This window comes from Trichogramma pretiosum, unplaced genomic scaffold (assembly GCF_000599845.2).
Source record: "Trichogramma pretiosum strain Unisexual culture from Peru unplaced genomic scaffold, Tpre_2.0 scaffold21, whole genome shotgun sequence".
Lineage (NCBI taxonomy): Eukaryota > Metazoa > Arthropoda > Insecta > Hymenoptera > Trichogrammatidae > Trichogramma > Trichogramma pretiosum.
In genome coordinates, this window is record NW_019640940.1 from 690,653 (window position 1) to 718,051 (window position 27,399).

The following is a 27,399-nucleotide window of genomic DNA, read 5'->3' on the forward strand; positions in this document are numbered from 1 at the left end:
TTCCTCGAGTCTTGCCGCGCGCAAAAACAACTTGCCGCGCAAAAACACTGTGCGCAGTTAATATCCGCGAAGATTAGCCAAACATCCTCGAGAATACAGCTTCCGTTTTCTCTCTCTCTCTCTTTCCTTCTGCAGCTCGCGATATACAGCTCGAGCCCATAAGTAATATGTATTTAAAGTCAAATAAACCAAGTATATAAGACGCGCAAGACGGCGTCAGTAGCAGCAACCCAAGACTCCGCCGAGTGCTCTCATTTATTTACATAACGCACAAATAGCCTGGCTACTGAACTGGCGCCTTTATATCCTACAAACTACACGCGACGAGCACGACTACGACGACGAAGAAGACCGGCGACGACTCGATCCAAACATCGCAGCTGTACGCACGCATATGTATATAAAGGCACACAGTTATGATGAACCAGGGGGGGCTTCTGCACAGCGTCAACCAGGGCACGCGTATGTACGCGTGCGAGAGCAGCGTTATATAGCTACAAGTGCGTCGATGCAGCGAGTATATATTATACGCGGGAAAAACAAGCTCTGCGCACTTGGCCGTCTCGCATCTCTCTCTTTCTCTCTCTCTGCCCCCTTGGACATCGCGACTCGTCCGTATGGCGCGAACGAGGAAGAATTCGAATATCGACGAGCTGCTGCTGCTGCTGCTGCAAGAAAGCGAACGAACGCGGAGAGAGAGAGGAAGAAAACGCGAACGAGCTGCTCCGATATAATACAGCAACCGAGCGAATAAGAAGTTTGAGAGCGTGTGTGTGTGTGCGTGGAGGCTGTTGCCATGCAGCTCGTATGTGCAGCACGTATCGTATACAACACACACACTTTATATTATACATGTATACGACGCGCGGCGGCGGCGGCGGCAGAGGTGATGACCTGCTCAAGGCCACCCACTCGCGAGACGCGATCGCGCCCGAACGAACGAACGAGCGAACGAATATATACATGAGAAGAGTCGCCCCGTCGCCGCGACGTCGAGTGCTATATAATATAGCATATCGAGGAGTGTACGACCGTATCGTAGGTCGCCCGCTCCATCTGCGGCTCAAGTATGGCGGATTCGAGACGTTCGAGATCGTCGTTCATGTATTAATAATTTTCAAAACACTAAAGTAATTGTAATGAATTACTCGAGTGACAATATATGTTTTGACTTTTGATGACTTGTACAGTTATTTCGACTTTTCTACTTGCAGATTTACAGGTTATTGTACACTAGCCATCTAGTGGCCGAGTTTAAAACTAATAAAAAATTCATTCGTACCTACAACATTACAGCTATGATGTTACTAATAGTTTTATTTAACCAATCTTGCTAGTTGCCACTAGTAAATTTGCCTGAATGAGCTAAGATGAATCGCAGTATGCACGCTATTAGTGCAATATGTGTACGTCGCGCAACAACTCACCACCTACACTGCGCGGTGAAAATAATCAGCACGGCGCTGAACGATGAATTTTAATTTTACTGTTTTTTTTTCGACGTCACTTGGTCAACGTGCTCCCGACTCTGGTAATCGACGTGAACATTCGATACTTCGAAAATCATATATTCTTCGTCGCCGAGTATATTATAAAGGCACCGATCGCTTGGCGTATCGGTATATTAAAACGGCGATGCCATTTACGAAAAACGCTATTATACGTATACGCAGCTCGATCGTGCAGCTGGAAAGGGCAGAATCGGAAATAAAACCGTTCTCGAGTCGATCGTCGAGAAATTCAACTTTTCTCTCTTTGCGTCGTGTGTGTATATATGTGTATGTGGTTCTGCGTTTCTGTTGCCGCTGCCCAGACTGCGCCCTGTGCGCGACTCGTTATCGGTCGTGCAAAACGTGTATATTACGAGAACAGTCGCGAGCCAAAAATAAACGGCATCGGCATCGCGCGGTGGCGGCGGCTGTGGCGTCGACGGAATTGCAGCAGCAGCTCGATCGTGTGTACATAATATACGAGGCGCGTTTTATATTATACGTATGTGTGTGTGTGTGCGTTTGCGTTTGCAAAGGGACGTTTTTTTGCCGCCCGTCGTTGCCTCTCTCTCTCTCCCTTCAACTCCGTGCCTGCGAATATATATATATACGCGAGAGCCTCTCTCATACGTGCTCGTACTCCGTAATAAGATCGATGCTCGCAATTTTCGTATTACCCGAGTCACGCTATGTGTGTGCTGGAGATGTATATATATGTAATACATACTCGCTGGAGGAGCGAATTTCGGCGAACGTTGCCACCGATTCCGTCCCAGCTTTTTTTATCCTCCCTCTTTTTTCTCATACACGTTGTATGTATAATGTAAGGGTATCCCCCGTCGATTAAATGCCGTTGCGCGTAATTAGTTATGGATGCTTTTCGGCAGCCGTGTACGTATAGCTATATATACGATGTATATAATTGCGCGCGCGCGAGGAGCGTGGCTCGAGCTGCAGCCCGCGCGCGCGTGAGAAAAGCAACAACAATGACATTCGAGGTGTATTGAGAGAAAAAAAATTAATTTCATCGTCGTCGCGTCTCAATAATATTATAGTATAAATCTTTTGGGATCTACACGAATAAATCTAAATGAGTTTCGAATTGTTCGATGTGTACGCTTGTATAAAAATCAATCAATAGGCTGATGATGTTGTCTGCGCACTCTCTTTCTTGTATAAGAAAGCACATAATTTACACATTATGTAGGTTATTGTTGTTTAGGTCGTTGTTGAATTACGATCAATAAGAACGTAATATAATGTAATATTTTGGGCCAGACTGCGTCGACTGATAAATTGAAAAAAAGAAAAAAGAAAAGAATTTATCGTATCGTGCGATCGCGCACGATTGGCATTTTTGTGCGATCCGCGCGTAGACGTAACAACAATATATCGAATCAGCAGCGCGCAACTATTGCAGACTAAAACACGTCCTCTCAGCAGTCAGCAGCAGCAGCACAGAGCGTCGCGAGGCTCTGTTTCATCAATCATGCGTTAACTGTACTCCACTCTCCGGCCGTGTCCGCCGTCTCTCTCTCTTTCTCTCTTTCATTCTCTCTAGAGCGGAATTGCAAAGAAAAATCCAGTTATAAAAGATATTCGATTTTTTTGTGCGTTTCTTATTGTAAATGTATACACGCTTACAATGTATACATAACACACGCAGTCGGAGAGCAGAATCGCGCACACGCGCCGCTGCTCATCGGATATGTTTAATAATGAGGGTTAATTGGAGTCAGGGATCGTCGTCATCGTCGTCGCCGTCTCATATATTGATGGAGTTGGCCTTACCACATACATACGAGGCATTGCAAAAAGGCTCGGGCTCCTCTCCTCTCTGTCTCTCTGTCTCTCGAGTCGAGATGCGCGCGCGCGATTTCCTCCCGCGAGTCTCGGTTTCATTAGCCACATGAGAGAGACTGATTAATCCGCGCTCTCGGGTGTATAGCAGAATCGCGTGTGCTATACGCATTATCAGCCCAAGAAAGAGAGACAGAGAGAAAATACACACGAGAGACATGCATAGCATGAATAAATCTACCTCATATGTATACTCCGCAGCCAGACGTCGTCGTATTTAACCCTCGGTGTTCGATTGAGTAACTTTTTTTCTTTCTCTCTCTCCGTCGTTCTATCTGCAAAATTATAACGTGTGTGCGATATTATACGAATCTCGATTAACAACTTTAATCACTCGTGTATGTGTGTGGATATCGCAGCTATTTTTCTACACGCGTACCTTAAAAGTCCCCCGAAAATTAAGGATTCGTTAAAAGCCGATAAATTAACGAGATGGCTCCTCGTGGCGCTGAATATTTTTGAGATAAGACTCCCGGCATTCGTATACGTATATATACATGCTCGTGTCCGCACGCGGAGAATTTCTAAAATCGGCGGAAATCCCACGATCGATTTATCGTCCGGCTCTTCTTTCCCCCTTTCAAATACTTATCAATACGGCACGGAGAACTAATCAAATTATTTTGCAACATTGGGACGTGCTTTTTTAATTTTCTCTCTCATTCTCTCGTTACAGAGCCGGTGACAACAACAACAACAGAGGCGAAGGACGATTCGTCGCCAGAGGAAGAGCAACAGCCCGATCAGCAGCCTCAGCAGGGTAACGCGAACAGTACAGCGACAGCAGCAGCATCAACAACCGAAGCCGAGGATAAGCAACAGGATAAAAGTGCGTGAAGATATTTTTTTCTTCTTCTTATTTTTATATTCTCCCTCTTTCTCGCTTCTCTTCTTCTTCATTTTTTTATTCTTTCTCTCTCTCTCTCTGTCTCTCTCTTCGCCCGAGCGTCGTATCCATTACCTTATCTGTATAGAACGCAAAGAAACTCGTTTATTTTTCAGGTGCACACGCAGCAGCAGCACCGCCTGCGCTCGCGTCCGGTGGCAGGGGGTCTCTCTGCTCCGCTTTTTTAACAGTTAGGCCCCGTCCTGTTGCTGCTGCTGCTGCTGATGCTACTCGAATCTGGCCTAATGAGATCGGCCATTCATAAGTTTTTTCCGTTTCATCGTTTTTGCGCGCGCGCCGAGTCGAGTCGAGCTTACGCGCATGCATTATACAGGGTCTCTTTTGGTCCTGTACGTATAATACTTGGATATAAGCTGCTTGCCATTGGCGATCCTCGTTTCGGAAAATATCGGCGCGGCACGAATACGCGAACCTCGGTATACATTATATATACGTATACGCGCCTCGAGGCAAATTAAAAATAAATGTCACGCATCGGGCGCGCGCGCGCGCGGAATCCGATGCGGAGCCTGTATAACTTCATTTTGGCTTCGGCGCTTATATTCCCGCTGCAGCAGCGACAGTACAGCAGGGACCCTTTTTTGACTTTAAATTTATGCTTGCACGTTATACGCAGTAATTCATCGCTGTGTATATGTGGAAGCGAGTCAAACCGCGATTGTGTGGCGATATTTAATTGATTCCGATTTAACGGTATATATTTACCTTCGTGAAAAAATGGCGCCCCAACGCGCAGGGCCTATACGTGTGTAAGCTCATATTGACAGCTCGCTGTACGTATAGCGTAGGCTAAATATGCATAAACGCGACTGTGTGCGCAGTCGAGCGCGGACAACAAAAACCTATAACGTTATGCGCCGGGTCTTACTCGTATATACGGAAATACATTAGTTTGTCTCTGCGTCTGTCTGTTATTTTTTTCTGCCATCGGCGAACTTATGACCATGTCAGCAATCTTTCGTCGCGCGCGGATAGCCTATAGGTCGACCGGCGCTGCAGTGCGTCAAGTTACTCGGCATCGAGTCTATACGGGCATATATATATACACAACTATAAACCCGTTAAGCAAAAAAAAAAGTCACGTCCAGGTTTTGTCTGTGTGTGTGCCCTTTGCGCGAGACAATGTTCCTTTAGGAGTTCGAGGCGTGCAGCGCGCATATCATCTCTCTCTCTCTTTCTTTCTCTCTCTCTCTATACGCCGTGTGTTGTTTCCGCATTCTGCCGAGATCTTATTTCCATCGGAAACGTGTGTATCTATATATGAAGCTTTTAGAACTACACAGTGGAGGAGTCGTGTATTGCATTGTATTTCTGTTCTTCTCCGAGAGAGAGAAAGAGAGAGAGAGAAAGAAGAAAGAGAAAAGTGAGAGAGAAACCGAAGGATTGCCTGGAGCTTGTCCCCTTCGCGCGCGCGCGCATATAGACGAGCTTTGAAACGCGATCGCTATATCCTCGCTATAACCAGAGAAGATTCAATGGAAATTGCGCTCGTATATATAAATATACATCTATAGCTCTCTCTCTCGACTGCACACACATACACATACAACAACGCCGCGTTAAATGTGTGTGCACTCGACCGCGATGCGCGCCCATTTATTTTTTTCTTCCCTCCTCTCTTTTCCGCCGCGTCGAAAAGGTCATAGATCTACGAGTGACTTATCGCTTGTTCGGCCAAGACTACGACGACGAGTGTGTTGTCTTATTGTATAACGTTATATTGTACTCTACGTGCCGTATATTTATGTATAAACGCGCGATCGACAAAAGCTCCTCCACGATCTCCTCGAGCAGCAGCAGTGGTTAAGCGGCGGCGGCGATCGGATCGTCGTAGCGTTGACATCTTAGTCATCGCGGTCAGATCGGCAGATTATATTATATGTATACCCTCTTTTGTTTGTAACATGTCGTCGTATACGTCTGTCTGCTGCTCGTCGATCGTGTTTTTCGATATATTCATTCGTGTCTCGATCGATCGATCGGTTTAAATTGAATTTTTACTGCGATCCACACGCCTTATTTAAAAATAATGAAAGAGGAGAAAAGCGAGAAACAAAAATAAACGGAGCATCGCGACAGCTGCCGCACGATTTGTCATTTTTCGCTGGCACGTATGTATTATTCACGGCCGCGGTCGAGATAAGCACTCGATTTCTGCAGAAAAATGACGTTATTGTTGCCGATAAAAAAAAAAGAGATTGCAGTAATCCTCGCCGCGCGCAAGTGCACATCGAATCATACTCGCGATCGCGTGTGCTTTTTTTCTTATTCTTTGACCGAGAAATAAAAAAAATAGGAAGAATCGCGCTCTTCTTCGTTCAAATAATTGTTTTATGTGTGTATCGTTCGGTAACATCTTGCGCTCGACTGTCTTATCGCAACACACACCACCGCCCCGCGCAGAAGGAGAGGAAGAAGAAGAATCGACATCGAGCCGACGCGCACCTGAAAAACATCTCTTGCGCACACACACAGTTCAAAAACCGCGTGGAGCCAATCGCTCTTAGCCGGGGCTGCTGCTGCTGCGCCTTATCACCTTGTATGTCAGCTCGCGAAAGCTCCGTTAGCGGAGTAGCAACGCGAGGCTATACTTAGCCTTATCCAAAAAGCTGCATCCTTTGTCGTGTACGTGTGTGTATGTGTGTGTGCAGTGTGTAGCAGCAGGTATGCGTTAGGCTGGAAAAGAGAGAGAGAGAAGGAAAAAAAACATACCGTTGCTCTTTTATACTCTCGATAATAACAAATTCACCCTAACTCTTGAGCTAACATAATGTACCGTTTCTCGGGGCAAGGCGATTCGTGTCAAAACACACACGCACACACTCACACGTTCGCACACCCAATCGCAAAGTTTGGGTTGTGAAAAAGAGGAGAAAAAACAAGGAAACGAAGAGCCCGCGACAGCGCGTACGTACACAGTGCTTCAACCGACCGCAACTGCACGTGTATGCGTGCGTGTGTTCTGCAGCTGCGGCGCGAGACGTTTATAAACAGTCGACTTATCGCGACGCGCGGGACCTCGCGACGATCGTGTTTTACGCCGAAAGAGTAAGAGAGCAGAGAAGAGCTTTTATGAATTTTTACAAATCTGCGGATAGACTATTTTGCTACACATTATGAAACGTCGAGGCCCGTGGCATCGCAATGACAGTAACAACGAGATACATTAATAAAAATTATAATTTAAAATGATAGTACGTCTCGCAGCCGATACGAGGCGTATACTGAAGCAAAATGACAACACACGGCAAGAATTACGAATAAGAATTTTATAAGATCACCTCTCTACCTCGTCAAGTACAAGAACATTCGAAACGTGTCTTACCCAAAGCTCTCGCGGGAAATCCGAAATAAAAACTTCTTTTCTCACTTATTTTTTTTTAAATTCTGGTCAAAGTCACGTACGTATCTATAGAGAAAATAGTACGGCTCTCGCGGGCGATGAAGAAAAAAAAGGACGAGGTTCGCGCGCGCTTGTGCGGCAGCAGCAGCAGCAGCCGCTTATAATTCCAAACGACCCATAAAAAAGTCCGTCTCTCTCTCTCTCTCTCTCGGCTAAAGCGATTGAAATCCGAGGCAATAAAGCACGACATTACAACACGCGCAGTTCGTGATTCGCGCGCGTGCGAGTTTCTGCCTGCACTATACTGCTGCACATGCAGGCGGCTCGCGAGCTTTGCGATAAAGCCGGCCATAACGTCGCGCGCGGTCTTTTTCTCTATTCCGTTTTTTTCTCTATCGTCTATTACTTCAGAATTGGCAATAATGCGTCGCGGTACCGATGCGCGTTACATGCGTTTGGTATATAAAGGTTACTGATGGACGCGGCGCGAGGCCCCACCACCGAATCAATGAGTCAGCGCTGCTGCTGCTGCTGCGCGAAATGAATTACTTTATGTATAAAATATAGTAAAGTTTACGCGTGCCTGTTGTACGAGAGAGAGAGAGAGAGAGAGAGAGAAGGTGATATATAGGTACGCCCGCGATGATCTTCCCACGCGTATTGTTTCTGCGCGACCGCTAGCTCGGGGCTAGCCCCCGGTACAAATTATGCAGCGCGTATATAAATGTTCCTTTCTCGTGTACATACGAACGTTTGCCACTGATAAAGTTTTTACGTAATAAATAAATAAATATATACGTATCAGCGATATATAAATGGGGTGATCAAATGCCAGCAGTAGCTACCAGACGAAATCAATTGTTGTTGACGACAACGCGGTGCAGCTATACACATACGCATGCTAGCGGCGACCGGTCGCGAATCAAATATGCAGACCAGTTTTTGCAATTCTATTGCGCGGCTCCGCTTAAATAACCTTTGCCGCCTGCGCGTGCTAACGCACGCTTCAGCAACGTTTCTTGGAAATTCTCGCGTGACGTTAGAGTTTAGAGAGAATCGATTGTTTTTGTCGCTGCTGTGATGTTTTTATTTATTTATTTTATTTTATTTTATTTTTTTTTATTAACTCGAACGAGAGTACGAAAGCACACACGCGAATTTGTATAAATGCATCGTAGGTAGCGTATATAAAGATACATACCGTGTGTCTGATAATAAGGTGCGAAAATCACGTTCGCGTGTGACCGATCAATGCGCCGCGCGAAAGCAATTACCCACGTCCACGCCGCGCATGTACGATATTTTACTTATTAAACAGCGATTAAAACATGGATGTATCCACTAACACAAATTTTTTTATAAAACCGTACTCTTATACGTTTATTTTGACTTTGCCACTTGCAGATTTACACATAAAGGTAATCGCCATCTAGTGATGGAAGCCAAAAGTAGCATTATCGTATTTAAAGTAGTAGAACTGATCTAAATTTTTTGAAAACGATAAAATTACCATTTTTAGGTATATTGATACTTCCTTAATATTTTAAAATAATTCTATCAAACGCAAGCTCATTAATGGTAATGTATTTTAAAACATTTTAAATAGTTTCATTTTGTTGATGACACCATTACTATTAATTAGTAATGGTGATATACAGAGTATGCTTTTTTACTCCGATTTGCACTCGAAGAAAGATTTAATATCGTGTTTATCATTAGGATATACAATTGTATTATCCTGACTCGGAGCCGTATAGACGATTTATATATTGTTTCGGCTTGTCAACGACTTCGAAACGTGCGTAGGCATATAAGTGCGCGCTTGCAATAGACCACGCGAGCAAATGTTATTGCAACTATTATTATCATGATTATTGTTATTGTATTGCCGTGCGTTGAACGTCTGGTTGAGCTTAAAAATACTGCCGCGCGATATATAGCTTTAAAATCACTCGCCACAAGGTAATTTCGAGTCGTGAATTATGCTGGTTTTTTGTTTCTATGCCCTTACAGCTGCTGCCACGAGTAAATCGGGTTTGAATTACGTCGTTGATGAAAACGAGTGTTCAATGGCCCGTGTAAATTTTATGTTTCATTGTGCGTGTGTGTGCGCACTCGCAGCAAGTGTCGAATCATCATATGATGCGTTTACACAAACTCATTGACGATCATTAGAGCTTTATGTACTTTCGCTGAAAATCAAAGTTTCTGTCTTTTAACAGCCTCGCCCTTTCTCGTTACTCTCGAGCTCGAGTAAAAACTATATATTTTAATATATTTATCCGTGCGTGAATTACGTAAATGGACCTCATTGGCCGATACACCTGATATACAGCGAGCAGACAAGTACAGAGTTAATTAATAATAAACGTCACGGATAATACCGCACGAGTTTTAAAATATTTGATACGAGTTCGGATAAAAGCGTATAAAGCTCGTGGCGGCCACCGTACTCGCGAACTCATTTAATTAGTTGAAAAGTCGCCGCGGCATTTATACATTTACATTATATATTATATCCGTACGTATCATAACCCATATACAGCCAAGTGATTTGTGTATACGCGAGTGTATTTTTCTCGTTAAAATTGTAGCACGTTTTCTGAGGCCGGCTAAATTTACATCGGTATACATTGTGCGCGCGTGTACACAGTCTGCATGTGCGGTCATGCTGCGCAATGTGTATACATTCGCGGTGCGTGCATACGATGCGTACACTCAGATTATTGTGCATTACAAAAAATGTACCCGCACCGCTGCGTGTGCGGCAGTTTTTCGCGGAAGATTTATATAGAAACGATGGGGTAATACGGACAAAATCGAGTCGATAATTAAAAGTATCGTGCCGCTTGCGTTTATTAAGAAAAAAAAGAAGTACCTCGACAACCTCGCGCGCAGCTCGAGTTTCAAAATCGTCGCGTCGCGCGCGCGTATCCTCGATCGTCGTATAATACTCGCTGCTGCTGGTCGATGTGCATTTATGTATATTAAAAAAAAAAATACATGTAAATCCACATCGATAATTTGATTTACACTTTCCCTCTCTTACACATATTATACATTGCTCGCGCGCTCGTACACACACTCAGCGTATAATCGGTGTCTTTAGCGCCGCGCTCGAGCGTTTATAAGTCTGCTATATGTGTGTGCCTGCGCGCAGGTATACTGCACCACTGCACTGCACATACTCTCGATATCATAAATCTCGTTAACCGGCTTATTAACCAGCGGCGGCATGTGCACGTACATGTGTGCCTGTGTGCGTGCGTGTATACCTGTTGGTCTCTCTGTGCAGCAGTGATGCTGTGCATTTTGCGACTCTCTCTAGTAGTAGTAGTAGTGGTAGTAGTGCTGGCTCGCTCGCGCCGTCGAGCTGGTGCAGCGCACGATGATCGGCAAGGGGAGATAAAAAGCCCCGGCGCGACTATGTGTTGCGCGAGGCTGCTGCACAGCCCTAGAGTCAATAGAGAGAGAACTGCAGCAAGCGGCGCGAGCGAGCCCCTGCGCGTATAATATATGTATAAAACAAAAAGCTCTCTCGAGCGAGCGAGCCTATGCCGAAGTAATAGAATGCTGGTGGTGGTTGTGCTGCTGCTGCTGAAGATGGCGATCGAGAGCAGCAACCGAGCCGAGGCGAGCTGCTGTTGCTGTGGCGCAAGGTCGATCGCATATTTGCAACGCGCTTACTTTTATATAGTTTCATTTTTTTTTATTCTTTATCCTCTTACTCTCCTGCCCCCTTTTTTTTATTTTGCCTTACTCTTCTTGTATATCGTGTTATATGTGTATGGTTGTTGCCGTGGATCGTGCCGATCCGATGTATCTATTGCATTATACTTGTGTAACGTTATAACAAGCTCGAGTTCTGCATGCACGGCCCATATACAGGACTGAAATATTATTTATTTATTAATTATTAGTTTTATTCGTCTTCTTCTCGCGTGCATACATGTAAAGCGTAAAAAACCATCGCTTCGATTCTTACGATACTTTCCTTTTTTTTCCTATATTTTTATATGCGCTGTGTGCCTCCGTACAAAGAGACGTTACCCAAGGGTTAGGATAATTAAAATCACGCTCGGCCATTACCGTCTCTCGCGATCTATAATTAATCATTTTTCAACTCTTTTCGAACGAACGGAAATAAGGTTGGGTATTAAACGTTATATATTTATACTTTATTTTTTTTTCTTGAAATTCGTTACGTCGCGTACTTCTGGTGAAAACCACAACAACAACAACAACAACAACAACAACCATGTATAACGACTCCTCGGCGGGGCCTGCAGCGACGATAAAAATAAACGCCCGCGCGTGCGTCGCGCTGATACAATTACAAGCTCGCTCTAAAAAGCACGAGCAGCAGCAGCAGCAGCTGCACGAAACGCAATTCAGTCTTCGCTAACTGCGTGCAGGGGGCAAATATGAAACTAACGAACGGGGTAAAATAAAAAGGAGAAAAGTGAAAGAGCGAAGAATAGACGGGCGCGTCGTTAACAAGGGATTGTCTTGCGCTCGCGCGAGTAAAGCTCGAGCTACTCTACACACACATGTGTGTGTGTGCGCGCGCTTGGTGCGCATCAACGATCTATTACACACAATTATGTATGAGGGATATGTATTGTTTTACAATGCGTCCCTCGTTGCCGCTGCTTCGTGGATATATTTTTCTCAATTAGGCCTTCGTTAAGAAATAAATATAACTTCATATTATATATCTAAAAGGAAGAACTAGCAGCAAACGAACGATATATACTTCTCCTGCGCGCGAGCCATGGCAATACCCAGCATCTCTTCCCCGAGGCGATTTCTGAGCGTGCGCGGGGCGAACGAACTGTGTGCGCGCGCGCGCCGTGGCGCTTATCGACAAGTGAAAATCAAGCTCAGAGGCTAAAAGAAAAAGAGGAAGAGAGGATTAAGAAAAAAAAGGAGGTGCTCTCTCTCCTCGCTTTGCTAGAGTCATGATTTTTCACGAAAAGTGTATAGATATATTACGTTATATAGGAGAAGAAGGAAGCGGGTAGACCGATCGAGGCACTTGTAGCAGCACATATAATAGCCGAACAAAGGTACCTTCCGCGAGCTTCTTTTTCAATTTACTGTATAATATAGAAAAGAGCAAGAGTTCTTTACCCCCGTTTATTTCTTTCTTTATTGCTTTATTTATTTTTCTTTCGTTTCGACTTGGTCTACTAGGCCAAACGATCGTTATAATAAAAACAAGCGAGTGACGCTCATGCAGCTGCGAGTAGCAGTGCGACGACGACGATGCGCGGGCAAACACAAGTTGAATGACGTTAATTGCGCATTCGATTTAGCAGAGGTCAATTTTAGATGCGCGCGCGCGAGAGAGGATCATGGTGCCCACACCACCATCATGTGCCTATAAGGGGCGATTGTATATCCGCATAGATTTATATATTACTTATAATGCGGATGGGATCGAGAGAGAGAGAGAGAGAGGAATGAATGGACTTTATGGAATAATTGATCGTCTTGTATGAATCAGTCGCGCGTCGATTATTATCTCTGCTCTTTTATATACGAAGAGCCGCGATCGCGCGCTCGCTACCTTATACAGAGCTTTATTTATATCTGCGCGAAACATCTTTGTCAGCCATGCGCTATCTTTACTTTTTTTATTTTCCTGTTTTTGTTTTGGTCTTTCGAGGGAGGACGATCGAAAAAAAAAAAAAAAAGAAAGGGCAAAATTCGACTCACTCTCGTTTTCACTTCCACGCCGCGTGCTGCACGCGGTGCAGCGCTTTCAAATAGCCCCATTGAAAAGTTTCCAAAGTGTTTTTTTTTTCTGTCGTGTTATATAGCACCTCTCCTCGTGTGGCACACACACACGAGAAATATCATTCGATTCTATGCAAATTTATATATTTGAGAGGAGGTAAAAAAAACGTAACAAAAAAGTGGAACGCGCGCGTGCGCCGCGTTATTTTCTTTTCCTCCGCGAGCTTCTTCTTCTTCTTCTTATACGTATTATTCAACAAATGTTCCGCGGGTATGTACGACGTATTATAATATACCGATATAATACGCGTACACCAGATATATATTTTTTTTCATATGCAGTACGACAATGTGCGAGCTAAGTAATAAATTCCTTGCATTGTATTCGTATAAAAACGTTATGTGTGCTACCACTACTTCTGCGAGGAAAACATTTTTGTTTTTTTACATACGTACGTGTACAAATACGAAGTGCACGGCGCAGCTTTGGCAAATCCATGTCACTTTCTCGCTCGATTCTTTAATACGCGGATGCTGCTGCTGCTGCTGCTCTTCGTCTTGCGGTATATGTCTTGTATCGCGGGGGGTGCGAAACCCATAAACGTTTTATATACGAGCGCAACGTACATATACCTGTATGTAAATATCGCGGAGCGAACGGAGAAAGCTCCATATGGTATAACGGATCGCACCTGTTGAATGTGGCCCGCATGCAGCGGGTTCGACAAAAAAATTGAAGGACCTTCTTCAACGAGCGATGCATGCTGTACTTGTACGCAATAAAGTAAGGGAATTTATAAGCATAAATATGAACGGCGTTATAATTGAAAGAATCTATCTGCAACTCGCGACGTGTGACCTCAGTCGCATGTATAGATACTCAACTCTTTAACAGAGATTTATTTCTGAAATAGATTGTCTAGACGAATGGTGCTCTCAAATAACAGAGACAATTTAACTTACCCAACGTGGTATTTTTTTTCTGGACTAATGAGATTTTTGCGCGGAAAGCTCGAAAAATCTTCCAACGCCGCGCACTGGAAACGATCGAAAACGTAACTATACCGCCGCACAGAAGTACGAGCCAGAAAAGCATAGGAGCCATCGTAATTTAATAACGACGTCAGAACTTTATTTACTGCTCGACGTTGCCCGAGATAACGTTGTAAATTACGCGGCTCTCACTCTCACTTTTAAACGCGAAAAATGCGCGCGTCTGGTCTGGTCTGCGCGCGCGCGGCTTTCTTTGCCGTAAAGTGCGCATACCAGTAAGTCGGTCAATTTTAAAAGACGACGTGCGCGTCGAATTTCGAGCTTTCAAGGTTGTGCTTTGATAGCACTGAGAGTGCACGTAGTAACACAGCGAGCGAGAGAGTTCAAGGTTGCTCGTAAAACACACGTGACACGGGAGACCGATAGTGTACGAGAGTCTGGACTTTTGGCGTCAATTTGTCATTACGCGCGCGCGTGCACACCCATGACCCCATAGAGAACTGATTGGCTTCTTCCCCCGTGCGAGAGGTTGAGTGATGCGTGAGATATATATATTCAAATTTGACGAAGGGATTCGTTGTGCTATTATGCTTCCAAAGTTATGTTTTTTTTCTTTATTATTTTAAGAGTTTTAGTTTTTTCGGGGTTGGAGTATTTTGTGAAACTTTTGCGCAGTGACTTGCAAAGAAGATCACTTGAACCTTTTAATTCGAGACAATAAAATTTCGGATTAGTTGCCATGTTAAAAAATCACAGGATGAAGTAAAAAAAATTAGAGATAATGTATGAATAGTATATTGCAAGGGAGTACGTATACTTACCTACATGGTTGATCGGAGTTTAGCGATTATTGTGAAATGATTTTCTTTGTGTACATGAATCAGTTAAAGAAGTCTATGTCTAAAATCTATAGGAGTCATTCTTGCTTTTAGGAAAGCATTTTCTTATACTAGCGTACTAAAAGAAAGTAGTCAATTAATATTCGAGACATATTTATTGAATAAAATCATATTATAATCATATTAAATTTACTATTATGAAAATATGCTTAAAAGTTTTACAAAATTAATAATGATTTGCAATGCTTCATTGTTCTTCAAAATGTTTCGGGATAAATCTTACACGAATAGGGGTTGCAATAATCACTGACTGTATTCATTTTCTGCATTTATGTGATGTTTCAGGGTATTCTTGTCGCCATAAGACTTTTGACAAATATCGCACTCAAAAGATTTTCCATGCGTATGTATTGAATTGATGTGTCTTTTAAGGGTACTTTTTTGTCCAAACGATTTATGACAAATATAACAGTCGTAAGGTTTGCTCCCATCATGGATTGTATTTACGTGAGTTTTGAGAGTACCTTTTTCTCCAAATGATTTGTGACAAATCTCACACTCAAAGGGTTTAATCCGATCATGAACTGAACTTATATGTTTTTTGAGGTCACCCTTATACCCAAATGATTTGTGGCAAATTTTGCACTTGAAGGGTGTGATACGATCATGTACTGTATTTATATGACTTTTGAGTACATTCTTATATCCAAATGATTTGTGACAAATATCACATTCAAAAGGTTTACTATGATCATGTACTGCGTTGAAGTGACGTTTGAGGGTACCGTTTTCTCCAAATGATTTATGACAAATTTTACATTCGAAGGGTTTGCTTCGATTATGTACTGTACTTATGTGACGCTTGAGATCATTTTTTAATCCAAATAATTTTTGACAACTGTCACATTCGAAGGGTTTGCTGCGATCATGTACTGCTAATATGTGAGTTTTGAGTTGATCTTTATACGGTATTCTTTTATCAGATATTTTCACCTCTTTGGATTTGTCAACCTTCAATCGGGAATTTACTAGAAATTGGCAATTATTGTGGTAATCGAAATCCTTTTTTATCAAAATTATTAGACTTTTTCCATCGTAATTGGTCTGAATTTGGTTGTCTATTTTCAAAATGGGCGGATAACTTTGATACTTAGTTTTGCATTTGATTGTTGTTAAAGGCTTGGGTTCAGATTTAACATATTTGCACTCAAATTCTACGGGTATATTTTCATCCAACTTTTCATTTAACACAATAGCCTCGTTTTCGTTTTTTATCTAAAATTAAAATTATTTCATAGTATTTATAGTGGAAAACTGATTATAATTTGGATATTTTAACTCACCAATGGTTTGTAAAACGTGAACGTTTCAACGTTTTTAACCTCCGAATCGAAAGTGTAGTAACCTTCGGTATACAGCCAAGTATATTTTGGTTCCTCTTTCACACTGGAGAATAATAATGGAATAATGGAGTTTGATAAAGAAATCACCAAGAAAAATATCATGATGAACAGAAAAAATATTATACCTCACGGTGCTCTCTCTGCTGCTTTCCATCACTCGCTTGGTTATAGTTTATTCACTGTGAATTTTAACGAAGAACACGACGAGAAAATATTCGAGGTTATACGCCTCGAAGTAGCTAACGCTGTACTTCGATATCACTTATTTGTAAACACTATCACACATTTGCGCATTAGCGAGGTGACCCCACGATCGTGTTAGCTCCTCGGCATTACTTTTCCCCCACCCACATCAAAAATTTACTGAGATACATAGAGACATGTTGTTAAAACTTGATCAAAATTGTAATGACAGTGTCATTCATCCAGGCGCAAAATTAGCTTACACATACATTTGTTTTTTTTTCACTGTAGAACTTATCATTTTGAAATAGTACAATTTATTCATACAAATGGGAAGTCACATTTTCTGGAGAAAGCTCGTTGCCAATGCATACGCAGTAGTTTTCATCGTCGCCGACTCCGAACTTGTTTAAAGGTCATAAGGTTTCAGCCTGCAAGATATCATACATAGACACACACATAATATTCGCATTTAGTCGAACGAGAAAAATGACGCGTTTGATCACAGGTACCGACAATTAAGAGCGATATTATCCCTTTCGCAACGCTGCGAGAGCTCCGCGCGCTGTTTGTTCTGTCATGGCCGAGTAATGCGCGCTGCCGAGTGATGCAGTATACATGTATACGTGTACTTCGCGAGGCATATTTAAATGCAGTCCCGAGCATCGCGGCCACAAATGGATTATAATTGGTGAGCGAGCCCAGCTGCTTATAATATAAAATACTTCTTCGTTTAATCTACATTGATACGGATAGCCGCATGAGATGCAACGAGATGGATGTAAGTCATGCTGCATACGTATTACACGTATACTGCCGAGGAGCAAGAAAAAACAAACTGAAATATATAATATCGTCGATAAGTTGGTGACTTTTAAATAATAACAAAATATATACGAAGGTCGAGGCGGGGTGTGAGTATCATGTATTATCTTGGGTAATGAAGAATAGATAGTACAGTATATTAAGAGTTGTCGGTTATACCTTGAACGCTGAATAATCGATGCACTTTCGGTCCGATTAATCTCGCAAGCGTTTCCCGATAAAATTTTAACATCACAGCATATAATGCCGAAAAATTCGGCGATAATAATACTCGATTTCACGTATGCGTACGATCAGTATTTCAATCCTCGCATGTGTACGCCTACGTCGCATCTGCATTCCAGAAATGCCTTATACATATATCGGGGCGACGTGCGGCGCTCGATATCGTTTACAATATAAACGCATAACTTTTGGCGCGCGCACGCACGTGAAAATAATATAATACTCGCGGGTGATTATCATCGAGCCCGAGAAAGAGAGAGAGAGAAACAGAATAAAAAAGGCAACGCCACACATAACAATGCGTGTGCAGCAGCGCAACGCGTGAATAAATACGTTTTTCGATATTTATTATCTTCGAGGGTGTAGTTCAATACCGCATACATACGGCAGTCGTGTACCGCGGACAAGAGCTACCACTGGCTACTACGCTTGTAACTACGTTTATATATTTTATATTTTATTTGTATATATCGGAGTAGCTGTGGGTAGTCGTCCGCGCGCGAGAACGAAGAAAGAGAGAAAGAGAGAGAGAGAGAGACGAAAGAAACGCGAACGAACACTTTATGATTCGATTCGTTCCGATACGATTGTGCGTATATTAGCGCGCGTTGCTGCGTGCATACGTAGCTTAGATTTATCGACGAAATTCGTTATTTTCTTTTTTCCTCGCGTGTCCTTATGAATCGGCCACGGATCGTACGTTCGAATGTAGTTTGCGCGCTTTGGATAAATAACATGTAGCAGTAAAGTATGCGTGTTTATATAAATGCGAATGCAGTCCCGCGCGGTGTTGCAGCGAATATCTGTACGTATGTGACTTTTGTCGCGATTGCAAAAAGGGACATACCAAATAAATATAACTTTTTCGAGATAATTTTTTGTCTAAAACGAGTCGAGATCATTACGAGCGATACATATTATTCCTATTATCCAAAGCCCTCGGATAATCCAAATCTACATTAGACGTTATAAAACGTCTCGTTCATGAATGTACTTATGTATGCGCATCGGTCGCCAAAAGTAAAAGTTCATCCATCATAGCCGCAGCCTCTAATATGCCTGCAAATGTATGTTAAGGCTTGAATTTTTCGCGCTCCAGTCGACACGAGAATAAATTGTTGCCTTATATATACCCTATATGCGGTGCACTGCTGCTGCTGCTGCTGTTGTTGTTGTTGTTGCGATGCTGTCACTGCAGCGATTTGGTTCTATATATATGCACGGCAACAGCGAGACTCGAGGATATTCATAACTGCTTGGACACGAGTGAAAAGTCCTTCTTCGAGTCGTCGTCGAGAGGCATATCATATTTTAGCTCGCCTCTTTCTCTACATACCGTATGTGTGCACGCGCATACATGATTATTGCGCTCTCGCATAAATATATATACGGGCACGATTCGGGATCGCGCGCGCGACGTAGCGCATAGTCGTGCAGCTTATAGTAGTATATAAAAGCTTTCGCTTCCTCGATTCTAAACTTGAACTTGTGATCCTGTCTGTGTGTGTGTGTGCATGAGCGTTCGACGACGACAAGAAATTTGGGTCGGGGGCATCATTCGAATGCGAGAAAAGGCGCGCGCGAGTCTAGGCCTTGTTAGTTCTCTTTCTCTCTCCGTGTTGTGTATGCACTCACTCACACGTTATATACCTTGTTCGGAGCGTCACGTACGCTAGATATATATAAGCTTCTAAATACTCTCGTCGACTCGAGAGCTCTTTCTCTCTCTCTCTCGCTTCTTGTTTTCCTTTTCTTCTGTTACGATGCTGCATTCTATATACACGTTGCAAATACACGTATTTTTATCCGAGAGACGATTAAACGTGTCAAATGTCTGCGCCGACGTCGTGGGCACACCTACTTTGTTTTAATCGACGTCGTATAGTGTAGCTCGCGCTCCGCGACTCGTTGTTTACAGTTGCTCCGCGCGCGGTCCGATGCGGACGCGGGGAGTAATCGTCATTAAAGCCGACGAAAAAAGGTTTCTAACGTCGTATTGTAGTTTTACACGACGATCGAATCGATTGTTTTACATCGATACGTGTACATATGTGCAGGAATCAAGAGCAAATTTTCCCCATTTGTTTGTAATTGCTATCAGCTTTATAGGCAATAGAACAAAACGAGTCTTGGCTCTCGAATGCATATACAACCGTATAGTACGTGTGTGTGTCTGCGCGCACGATCGTGGCTACGTACGAGGTATATATATAAAACAGGATCGGTAACATATCAGAGCTGAGAGCGCAAAAGTCACAGTCCTCGCAGGCGCGCGCCGCGCACTGCATGACAATCGAACTCTTACTTTCGCGCAGGTATTCAACGACATACATCTCTCTCTGTCTCTACTGCTAAGACGACGACTCCGACGACGAAAAGGCCCACTTTTTTTCAAAGAAAAAAAAAAAAAAGCTCACGATCGCACGAGAAAGAGAGTTAGAAAGTAAATCCGGTCGCGTGCACGCTTCGTGACCTCGTGGCGAGCGCAAAAGCACAAGCGACATTTGACACATATTATAAATATCATTTGCATATGTGTATGATATTGTGTACAAATGATCGAAATCGAGAGTACGAGCGAATGTGTGTTCGATGTGCGCTTCATTGTACGAAGCGCGTTCGACACGATCATCGACGAATGCTGCTCCGCTGCGTCTATGATATTTCTACGCGATACATTACATATTAAAATACATAAAATTCCAAGTTTATATATAGCCACGTAGGTATTATGGATAAAAAAGCTCGGGCTCCGCGAAGTTATGTACGGAGCCGCGAGAGTATACACACCGTGTCTCGCCCATATCACTAGGCATTATAAAAATGTTATAATACCTGCTAGGGCTAGCGGTCATTAGCTCGCTCTCGTGTACATGCACACGTATGGACACCTCTAGTACGGATCTATACAGTACGTGTGCGTGTGTGTGCGAGTGTACGATGGCCATACGTATATGTAATAGGCGCGATTTTTCGATAAATAACATCGCGCGCGGCGCCGGCGCCTCCCACTTGATGCGGCTCGTCGTGCGCGTAGTATATAAACGTATTATATACCGGCACGCAATATTGTATATAAAAGTATACACATATACTGGACGAGAGAGAGTCCTTGATACCAGACTCGCTCTCTTTTCTGTACATATATATACCGAGCGCCCAGACGGCATTGCGTGGAAAATTTCGATAAGTAAATTATGGCAGACGCGCGATGCAGTGCAAAAAGTTTCGCGCGCGCGCAAGAGAGAGAGAGAGCCACACGAAAAGAGAATGAGCTATACCGCGATAGAGATTATTATTTGAGATACACCGTACCAGTCGACTTTGAGAGAGAGAGAGAGAGAGAGAGAGAGAGAGGGAGGATTCTTCAGCCTGTGTGTTGTGTATGGTGTATATAATATATAAAGTGTTGTGATGCTGCAGCCAAGAGAGCGAGAGAGAGAGAGAGCCGGTATCAGTCGATGGTTACTTATACTCGCGCGAGCACAGCTGCACTACACAGCCGAGCATTGAACTCACCTCGCTACATATATATAATACAGCATGAGCTGCAGCAGCAGCAGCAGCAGCAGCAGCAGCTACAACTATGCAAGGGGCTGCAGAGCCCGAGAGAGAGAGAAAGAGATAGAGTCAACTCGGCCGCGTATATATATAAATATAAAAAAAATATCCGTATAAGACGTATGTACTTGTGTGCAGACTAGCCAGGATCCTTTTTGCTCGATTTCTGTATTGTACGCGCGCCGCGTGATTGTTTGTGTGCGCGTGCGTGCGTGTATATGCGTATATAATACAAGGCGCGAGATATATAGAGCTATAGTAGCTTCCAGGCTCCTCGATGTATATATGCTCCGAGAGCGCGTTAATAATACATAGATCTATATATTACACGCGTTATGTATTGTAGTATTATACCCGTTGGCGAACGAAGCGCAAACTTTCGTGCGCGCACCTTATTTTCGTTTTATGGAGTGCAGTGACGAGAGATTCGCGCGCTTGTAACGCCAAAAATTGAATTACAATATCGCACGTATTTAGGAAGTCGTGTACGCACTTCCGCAACACACGGATCACGTTAGATATAATATTCATAAGATCGATTTCTTCACCGTGCAAATTTCCTCGCAAGCTCATTTGTCAGTCAATTGCCAAATATCTCGCTGTGCGGACTGTGCATATACAAGTCGAAAAATATCGAGATCGAGAGTCGATTACATTGCATTACCGACCGTGCATACAATATAACGTAATACACTTTTAACTCCTTCGAATCCTATTTTAGCTTTTCTTTTGTGAAACACAGAGACGTATAGTACGTCTTCGCGCGGCTCAAAGTGTCTATGCATACAACGTTACGCGATACATATAATACCGATCTCGCGCTCATCTGCGCGCGAGCTACTCTCCAGAGATCGCGGCTTTTATTTCTGCGCATGCAAAACAAATAAGTGCTCGAATGCTCTCTTATATGCATATAATACGACCGATTCTCCTCTTGGTGAACGTATTATGTAGACTTTCCAAAGTACTCCGACGCGCGCGCGTCAAGTATATTTACAGCCGCAGTGATCCGCGTTCGCGTTACGATATAAATGTAGGTGATCGCGCTCAACAGGATTTTATAATATATATACGAGATATTTTTGGGGAATAAAAGTTACAACCGTATCGTATGTATGTTTTCTCGCGGGAAACGACACCACCACGCCACTAATGTCCATCACGCGTGATCCTTTGTGCTAAAGGTAATGAAGACTCTCTTGCGCGTTATTATGTGTACCCATTACACGAAAGCTTAGATAATAATTCACATCGGTGTGCGTGTGCGAGACCGAGGTAACTTTGGTCTATAATTAACGCGCAAAGACGGAGATAGCCGCGCGCAGGACAATTAATAACGATTAACGCGCTTCTCTCCGTGCGCTTATATATGCACAGCCTGGCACACGAATACACACGAGGAAGCTATAAACGCTCCGCGCGTGCATTAGTTATTATATTGTCATCAAAGAAGCTGCAAAATTAATTCTGCGGTAGCGCGACCGCAGACAAAGTATATAATACTCTCTCTCTCTCTACTCGTCGTTTGCTGCAGTCGGAAACGCACACACATACGCACACGTGATATCCTTGCGCCGCGTAATAACAAACATTAATACAAACAGAGAGTTAAACGCCCGCCCGCTCGCGCTGGCATAGTAATAATTTTGTTTGCGTCGAGTCGAGCTTTGCTTAATTTCAATTTCGAGCGCGTTGTGGGGCAGAGAAGGATGTTGATTTTTTTTTTCGTTTTGTTTCGTTTTGCACGAATTTTTACACCGATTCACACGATGTGCACGAGATGTGGGGATATACATATTTACAAAGCGAATAATTGTAAAATTGTGATTTTTTTTCCGTTTCGTTTTGCACGAATTTTTACACCGATTCACACGATGTGCACGAGATTTGGGGATATACATATTTACGAAGCGAATAATTGTAAAATTGTATTTTGGTAAAATCGTAGCAGCTACCTTACAACGTACCGAGTCTGGTTTTCGATATCGAAGATAAGAAATTCACAGGTGCTCTCGCGGCGTGAGGTCTTTGTGTCATTCGACGTAATCGACGTACAAAATAAAGCACTGACTTTATCCGAACAAAATTCATACGTGTTCATCGTCGATTTATCAGCGAGAAGTTACATATCGAAACTCTCGCGGCCTCGAGTCCGACGACCTGCCTTTATCATTGACTCTTTCGAGCACACATATACTGAAAATCGTGCGGTGCAGCTGTTACCCTCTCGATCGCACTTTCGAGTTCCCATTTTCAACGCGTGCCGTGCGCGCTATTATAAGCGCAGCGCCAATTATGCACCGATCGATGCAACGAAAGAATTCGAGACGAAACAAAAGATTTTTCGGCGCGGGGGTTAAGGTATACCGTGCAACGTAACGGATCCTCTCGTTTTTGTGCGCTCGCGCTGATAGACATAGTAGGTATATACAGGTGGTGCACGTGGAGGCGTGCGGTAAAGAAACAAAAACAATCGAATTAAGAAACACACAGAGCGAGAGAAGTTTTCTCTCTGGCAGAAAGATGCGCGCGCGGCTGCCTTAATTATTCGCCGCCGTCGAAGGGCACATGCACACACAGTCTGGAAAACGAAGCGATTTTTCCCCCATCTTCGTTAGCTTACATACATACGTACAATTATAGCACGCGGATCGAATTACTACAGATGTAGCCTCTTCTTTTTATTCTTCTTCGTCTTCTTCTGCTGTTGCTGCTGCTGCTTCGAGTGATTAAAGCCGGGCCTCTCGCGATTGATCGACGTGCAATTTGTCAGGTGTATTTTGTTAACGTACTCTTCTCTGGCACTCAGACTTGTTGTGGGCCCGCCGCCGCCGCACCATTACCGCGAGTTAATTATGGGAAAATTCGCTGCAGGTCATTTGCCTTCGATATAATATCGTCGAGGTTATCTCATTCCTTCGAGTCTTTCATTCATTTTACTTTATAAATGGTAAATATGTTTTTTTATCTTTTGCGCATTATAAAATCAGCGATTTCTCGAACGCGCATCTTCTTCGTCGTCGTCGTGCGCCCCGATGAGTGAATTATGAATAAAATCACATTGTGAGCAGATCTCCGATTTATTAATTATCGAATGTTTGAGAGGTTCGATATAATATGTATCGGCCGATGGAATACACTAATTAGCTAATCCAGTCGTCGAAAATACTTTTCGAAGCGAATATACGCGAATATTCGATCTCTTTTAACGAGCCCCGGCTCGCGCATATTTATATTATGCGGATAAAGCCGAGCTGTATAATACATTGCGGATCGCCGCCGCCGCCGTCGCGGCTTTTTTCTCGTCCCATTACGTCAAGCAGCCTTTAACGATTATTAGTGATAATGATTGCGAGCGGGCCGCTTGATATATCCACATTGCGGCCCCGTATCGCGGGCAACAATTCCCGACGCGTTCTTCCTTTTAACTCGCTTGCAAATGCATATAATACTGAATCTTGCTCCATTTTACCGATAAAAATCGATATCGACGAATTAATTCGCTTTCGCGTACGCGTATGCGGCGTAAATCCTTCGCGTGCCTTCTCGCGAGCACGAATATAAATAATACGTGTGTGTATACCGTTCGCCAGCCACGACGGAGAATTTTTCACTTTGGGACTGCGCGCTCGTGCTAAACGAAAATCTATATACCGTACTTGTTTTGGTCACTCGCATACTATACGCCGTTTGTATACAAAGATTCCGACTATGCTCCCTCGCTGAGAGAGAAAAACGTGTAACGTAAACGATCGTCACGAGAGGCTAGTTAACCCCTTCGATACTTCGTTGCTGCTGCTTCTTTTTTTATATCTCGTGAAGCGCGCACGACTCGTGATTCAAAGACGCGCGTTAGAAAAAAAAGGAAGAGGGAAAAAATATCTGCGCTCGCTCGCGCGCCGCTGCTGCTGCGTTTCTTCATATTTAGCTATACTCGATGGAGAAAAAAATTGCCTGCTGCTACAACGACGACGACAAGGCCTGAAGCGAAGTCAGGAAGTACTAGCCTCGAGTATTTTTTTTTTTCGAGTAATTTACCGGACAAGTGGAATAGATTTTATTGGTCAGATTAGCCGAAGAACATCTTCTCGTGTGCTCGCGCGCTTGTTGCGGCGAGCTGCATCAGGCAGCGTTGCATGCAACGAGTGGCAGCCCCCTGCGAAACCAAGCACGGTGTATATATAGCACACCGTTGCTGCGTTAATGCCATTTTTCTCTCTCTTTTCTACGATTTTTTTCTCCTTTTTTTTTGTCCGCGAGACTTTGGCGCGTAAATACGTAATTGGCGGTTTTGCGTGCGCGCGCGCGGACGTTGAACGGCCGTTCGCCGAGTACTTAAGTCAGGCTAATTTGTATAAACTCGAAGGATAATTGCTAATTTATTATCGAGAAGCTTTGGGATTCTTCGATTCGTGCCGCGGTGCAGTTGTTTTTCCGCGCGGGACTCTCTCTCGCTCACTCGGTGCCTTGTTTTTTTTTCATTTTTATATGCATTGACAAATTAATACGTTGATCTCGCGATTGCGTAATTGTAAAATTGCCGTGAGAACAATTATATTCCCTTTTCTTTTACGGCGCGTCGTTTAAGCGCGTTCACGAATACAGAGACTTTGTAATAATGCAATATTAAACGAAAACAAACCAAGTCTGACTTTGAGCGATACGCCTCGTAAACGAGCTCTTCGAAGAAAAATATCGTAAAAATTTCTTTTGCAAATGAGACGGAGAGGCGAGTTTAATATCGAATGATTTTCATCGACGACAACGCGATACCCCGCATTGCAACGAAAAATTTTACATTCTCTCTCTCTCTCTCTCTCTCTCTCTCTTCCTCGCGACACGCAAATATAATAATACATATAAGAATCCACGAGAAAGTGAGAAAGAAAAGAAACGCTGCGCACGTCTCGAAATGAAATTTGATTTACATCCGCGAGATTTGATACTCGTCGTCGTCGCGACGATTATTGCCGCGATGCGCCCGCAAGTCGATGTATCACAATGAAATGCCACGGCGCTTTCGGTATATAATAATATATTTTCATCACGCGCGTACGCACGCGCGCTTTTATTTACTTTTACGAGTCATTTTGAAAATCCTTATCCTATAACCCGTGGTACACGCTCGCGTACGTACTGTATTATAGGCATTTTATAATAATATATATAACGCGCGAACGAAGAGTGAAAAATACAATCAACGCCTTTTACGAGCTGCTGCTGCTGCTGTTGATGCTTCCCCGCGTGGAAAGAACATTTATTATTATAATAATAAAAAAGAAGAGAGAGAGAGAACGACTGTCGTCATTCCTTTCAATTATGCGCCCTTTGTCAAGCGACAAATGCTGCTGCTGCTGCTGCTGCTGCAGCTCTCCCCGAGCGATGGAGTGTTAACAACGGTCGGATTGGCCAGCCCTTTTTTCCGGCTTTCGAATGCTATATATCTCTCTCTCTCTTTCTTGCATGTATAAGTGCATGATGTATGAACTCGAGATAATGTATGTTATATTCAATTAAATCGTATACAGTATTATCGTATCGGCGCGTCATTGCCTTAAATTAAAATGTGAAATTTTTAACAATTAACAAATCTGTCTCTCGTTGATAAAGAAATTTTTAATACGAGCGATCGTGTTTAACCTCGTAAGCCTTAACTTACTTATACACACACACGCACACACACGCATATACACAGTCAGTTGTCATTCGCAAATATCTCTCGCACGTATCTAGTTTTTCCGCTGGACCGCTAGGCGGCGTTTGCACTTTTGTCGCCACGAAAATCCTATAGCTCCGCGAGTACTCGCAAGAAAAAGAGTCGAGTTTCGTAGTGAAGTAGGGACTCGCGAGCTCGCCAAAGCATACTTACCTGGCGCAGAGGCTACCGTGATCACGAAGGCGGTTCCTCCAGGGCGAGGCCCATCCATTGCACTACGGTTGGGTTGACCTCTGTGAATATCCCTAATGTGGATATCTCAGGCGTATAATTTTTGTTAGCCGGGTCTGCGTTCGCGCTAACCCGATAAAT

The 27,399-nt window shown here is 43.4% G+C and overlaps 1 protein-coding gene and 1 non-coding gene across 2 annotated transcripts in view; both read left to right on the top strand.

Annotated features, from left to right (window-relative positions):
• LOC106653745 (serine-rich adhesin for platelets-like) overlaps nt 1-27,399 on the top strand; it is a 127,930-nt gene that overhangs the window by 93,826 nt on the left and 6,705 nt on the right. The window contains exon 6 of the mRNA XM_014373288.2: nt 4,027-4,179. Coding sequence (XP_014228774.2) covers nt 4,027-4,179 — 153 coding nt within the window. The remainder of the gene's footprint in view (nt 1-4,026; nt 4,180-27,399) is intronic.
• Nucleotides 27,233-27,394, top strand: LOC111693385. The gene has a single exon (XR_002763410.1). It is a non-coding gene; the product is annotated as a U1 spliceosomal RNA (small nuclear RNA).